Source organism: Echinops telfairi, unplaced genomic scaffold (assembly GCF_000313985.2).
Source record: "Echinops telfairi isolate 266 unplaced genomic scaffold, ASM31398v2 ScPeMD7_7458;HRSCAF=8496, whole genome shotgun sequence".
In the NCBI taxonomy this organism is placed as follows: Eukaryota; Metazoa; Chordata; class Mammalia; order Afrosoricida; family Tenrecidae; genus Echinops; species Echinops telfairi.
The window spans coordinates 29,352,243-29,356,848 of NW_022111358.1; the positions used below are offsets into that span (position 1 = coordinate 29,352,243).

The window sequence follows — 4,606 nt, forward strand, 5'->3', positions numbered from 1 at the left end:
CGACGGCATCGGCCGCCTCCTTGTCCTGGGCCAGCTCACACAGGACGCCTGCAGCCACACGCTGGATGTTCTCCACGGAGTTGTACAGGAGCTGCGGGCCGGACGCGGAGACATTTAGCCCACTCCTGCCTTCTGCTGGGGTGGGGGTGGGGGCACGGGCTCCCACCGGGCAGTGTGGGCAGCGGGGAACACGGACAGGGAGACAGCGGTGCGCACCGGGCCGCAGCCTGCCCCTGAGTGGACGCCTTCCCATTGCGACTTTATGAGAGAGCGTGTGCGGCCACTGTCCCGACTCTCCTCCACTGGACACACCTAGCATGCTGATGCCTGCCTCCCTCACCTGGCACCGTCGAAACCGCACAGCAATGACGACAAGGACAAGAACGAAAACACCCACTGGTCACCCATGGGTGGGGGTGGGGGTGGGGGTGGGGGCTCTGGCACCCAGCAAGGGAACGGAAAATGAGCACTTCAAGGAGAGATTTCATGACACAAACAAAAACCTCGTCTTCAACTTCACGGGAAGCGGCCACCCGATGCGATGTCAACCCTTCCTTGCCCTCGCTGGCTCTTTGGTCTGTCCTCAGTGAAGGTCAGGAAGGTGGTGGTGGTCAGCGCCAAGTGCAAACCTTTGCCCACACTCGGCACTCTCGGGAGAGTCCCAGGCTGGACTGACGTGGGCCGAGGGTGTGACCCCTGCACGGGTCTGCTCAGACTGCACAACTGTCTCCCGATGGATCCCCGGCCAACGTGGGAGGCTTGTGCGGTCCTTAAATGATTTTATGTCAACTTGGATTTTAATGCAAGTGCAGGGGGTGGATGCCAACCTGTCAATCAGGCTGTAAATCTGAAGAGGGACCTACAGACTACCATCAGACTAACGGACTAGAGTCGGACAGGGCCGGGATGCCCTCCTGATAGGAAGTCCTTTCTTCTACACAGATGTGTCACTGGATTGGTCTCTCTAGATGACTAATGAAACAAGTTCCCAGGGTAGAGTCAAACTACAAGATCCTGTCACCTGACTCTGAAATCATTCTAATGCTGGCTCACTCAGTTAGCTCGCCAGCCCAGGCCACTCACGCTCTGCTTTTCCATTGCCAATTTGATAGAGGAAAACCGGCTCTCCATGGAGATGGGGGAGCTTCATGTCTTTAAGCCCTGGGGCTGGGCTTATGAGCCACCTGGGAACAGTGTGCTGCTTTTACTGCCTAACAACTGGTTGCAACACGGAAGCCCAAGCCTCTTGTGACTCTTGCACATACATGTTCCCAGGTGGCGGTTGACCTCTGCGTGTTTGTCAGGTTGTTTGTGGGGTGTACAGGTGGTTTCCATGCTCATGTGATTGAGGCTCAATCTGGTCTTCTCTGGTCCTTCTCTTTCCCGGGGGTCTGCAAAGCCATTTTCATCCAGGGGGTGGCTGAGGGGTCTCTCCTACGGTGGCCACTGGCCCCCCTACTCCTTTGTCCCTCAGAGATCCTGACTCCCGGTCTTCTCCCCTCATTGGGGGTTGGAGAGACCACCTCTCCTCCCCACCTGTCCCAACTCACCTGCACAAACAGGGGGATGGTATTGAGTCGGAAGATCTCCATGCGGTTCATGGGGTCCCGGGCCAGAATGTGCAGCGCACCAGTGCAGCCCTCTACAATCTCCTCCATCCTCACGCCGTCCTGCAGCCGAGAAGATACCCGGGCATGGCCTCCAGCTTCCCGGGCCACCCTGACCAGCCCCACCGGTCCTCAGAGTAGACATCTGCTGCAACCCCCTCTGTGCCTCCCATGCACACATGTAATGCACACCAGGTTACACATACACACTCATCCATGCGCGCACACACACAGTCATGTGCACGCTCCTCCACTTTCGCACGAGGGACAGCTGCTACGAAGACCACCCATCCCTTACCGTGTAGGGCTGCTGTGTGCCTGCAGCCACATGGCGCTGGGCATCCTGGTGGGCTTTGACCAACAGCTGGACAAGACGAGGGATGACCGCTGCCTCCTGCAGTGGGGCATGGTTGGCTGGGCAGAGGGCCAGGTTCCTGATCAGGCCGATGGTTGCCTAGCAAAGAAAGGGCAATGGTCAGGGGCCTTGCTGGGGCACTGTCAAGATCCCAGAGGGCCAGCATTAGTGACTGCCTGCCTCCACTGCCTCTTCTCCCCACCAGGGCTCGAGAGTGAGGCTCCCCCACCCCAGCTCAAGCCCTTCCTTCCGTAGGATGTGTGGGTCCCACGTCCAGCTCTACTAGGACCCCACGAAACACCACCAAAGCCGAGGCCACCCAGTTCGTTCTGAGGCCTGACAATTCCAGGTCTTACAGAGTACACCGACTCCGTCGAGTATGCCTGGCTGTGGTCAACCGACGTAGAGGGTCGGGCCTTGTTTCCACAGCACCCCTGGGTGGGTTTGAACCACCCACCTTTAGGTTAATGGTCAAGCGTGCGCTGTGTGTGCCATCCAGGGACCGTCTAAGACACTCACTGCCATCGCGCTGGATCTGACTCATGGTGACCGTACAGGACAGGAGAGAATTGCCCGAGGTTTTTTGAGACTGTAACCCTTTCCGGGACAAGGCCCTGTCTTTCTCCAGCTCAAACCCTAACGGCCCCTGCTAAAGTGACGCCGGCAGAACTCACCTTCACCCCAAGTGCCGCCGACCCTCCGCCCTGCTCCCTCTCTTCACCCCCGCAGACACTCAGCCAGTTCCTCAACCCTGAGCACCAGGAACCCTCCGCTCTGGTTGCCCGGATATGGGTCCCCTGCTCCGGCGGTGACCAACCTCCATCAGGGCAGTTCTGGGGAGAGGTCTCCTTCCCATCGGCCCTAGCTTCCAGGAGCTCTCTCTCTAGCATCCCAGGGCCCCTCGGCTCTGGAGTCTCAGAGCTCAACGGGCTTCCCCACAGGAAGGCAGGAGGGCACGTCTGAAACGTCTGCAGACGACAGCTGCTAATGCCAGCACAGGGCAGATGACGCGCCAAGGTCAGGGGTCACTTAGCTGTGGGCGTGGGGGGGGGCAAACTCAGCTTTCCTGATGTGCAGTCAGCAGCCCCTTTCTTCACATAACCCTCTCGAACCCCTGGAGGCAGCTGGGAGCAAGTGCCAAAGAGGGCCCATGTTTTACGCAGTGGATGAGAATGACCAAAGTCCTCCCTGTCTGAACTGTCCATAGGGCCTCGCATCCCCACGAGACCCTTTGCCTACAGTTGTTTCTGCTGCTAGGGCACCGGCATCCCTCCGGCTGTGGGTTCTCATCCTTGCTCCTACACATCGACAGACACACACACACACACTCTCACACCGTCTTTCTCTCCCCTGGTCCCTTACAACCCTGTCCCTTGAGCCTATGCAACAGCAGGCTCACTCTCTGCTGTGCCCTGCCCAGCCCCCAGCAGCCTCCTAAGAAGGCTACACACCCCCCTTCCCCTCCCCTCCCCCTCCCTCTCTGGAGATGTCCCTTCTCCCAGAATCTGTGCTCTGCTTTGGAGCCTGAATGTTGGTGGACGCCTGGCTGCCAATCTTGTTTCCGGGCCTTGCTGCCTCTGCACGGGACTAAAGGCCCACATTCGGGATGGGAGCCTGGGTGTTGTCTCCCCCTTTTGGCCTTCTACATTTCTCCCCGCGTCTCTGGGGTGAGAAACCACCTGTGGGGGCAGTGAGGCGGTTTAACCACTCAGGTGAGGGCACAAGAAGCGTGCTTCCTGGACCAACAAAGTCACCTGGGGGCAGGGACGGGGTGGGTCCTGAGAGGGATGCCTATCCTCGGAGAAGGCGGAGCTACAGGCTGCAGGAGGAGTCTAGGTCTCTGGGCGGAGCCAGTCAGATCTATGCTATTTCCAGATGAAATCGATTTCCCACCCTTGGAGCCCCTATATCGCAGGGGCCCTTCTGCTGGAGCCAGGAGCCCTGCCTGGCAGGGGTTCGCAGGTCGAGGGGCAGTTGGAAACCGCCAGGTGCTCCGCGGGAGGAGACAAGAGCTTTCTACTCCCGCCAAGCATTACAGCCTCCGGGGCTCGCGGAGCAGTTCTACCCGGCAGTGAGGTTGGTTTGATCATTGAAGCCCGGAGCACTGCCTGGCAGCGGGTCACGGCTGCTCACCCCAAGGTGGGCAGTTCCACGCCACCAGCCGAGCTGTGGCAGAAAGGGGAGGGTTCTGCTCTCACAGAGGCTGACAGGCTGGGAACCCTGCCTGGAGCCGCCATGAGTGGGGACCGAAGGCAGTGGGCTTGGGTTCTGTTTGGTTTTGTTTCAGCCAGGAGCCCCAGGAAGGCAGCGGCTAAACATGGAGCTGCTGAAGGAAAGGTGGGCGGTTCGAACCCGCCAGCCGGGGAAAGGCCCTGAGGTCTGCTGCTATAAAGATGTCAGCCTTGCCCATCCCCCCACCCCCCAGGGCAGCTCTCCCCTGTCCCCTCCAGGGCAGCGGTTCTCACCTTCCTCATGCCGAGACCCTAGAATACAGTTCCTTGTTTTCGTTGCTACTTCATCACTGTCATTTTGCTACTGTTATGAATTGAGTGACCCCTGTGAAAGGGTTGTTCGACCCTCAAAGGGGTCGAGATCCACAGGTTGAGAACCGCTTCTCTGGGGTCTGAGTGGCCTCCATGGCGGT

At 59.2% G+C, this 4,606-nt stretch overlaps 1 protein-coding gene across 1 annotated transcript in view; it reads right to left on the reverse strand.

Moving 5' to 3' along the window:
* The window catches only part of LOC105979032 (junction plakoglobin), a 24,935-nt gene that overhangs the window by 2,359 nt on the left and 17,970 nt on the right, over positions 1-4,606 (reverse strand). Inside the window, exons 7-9 of the mRNA XM_013005798.2 lie at positions 1,906-2,061; positions 1,551-1,670; positions 5-91 (exon numbers count right to left, since the gene is read on the reverse strand). Coding sequence (XP_012861252.1) covers positions 5-91; positions 1,551-1,670; positions 1,906-2,061 — 363 coding nt within the window. The remainder of the gene's footprint in view (positions 1-4; positions 92-1,550; positions 1,671-1,905; positions 2,062-4,606) is intronic.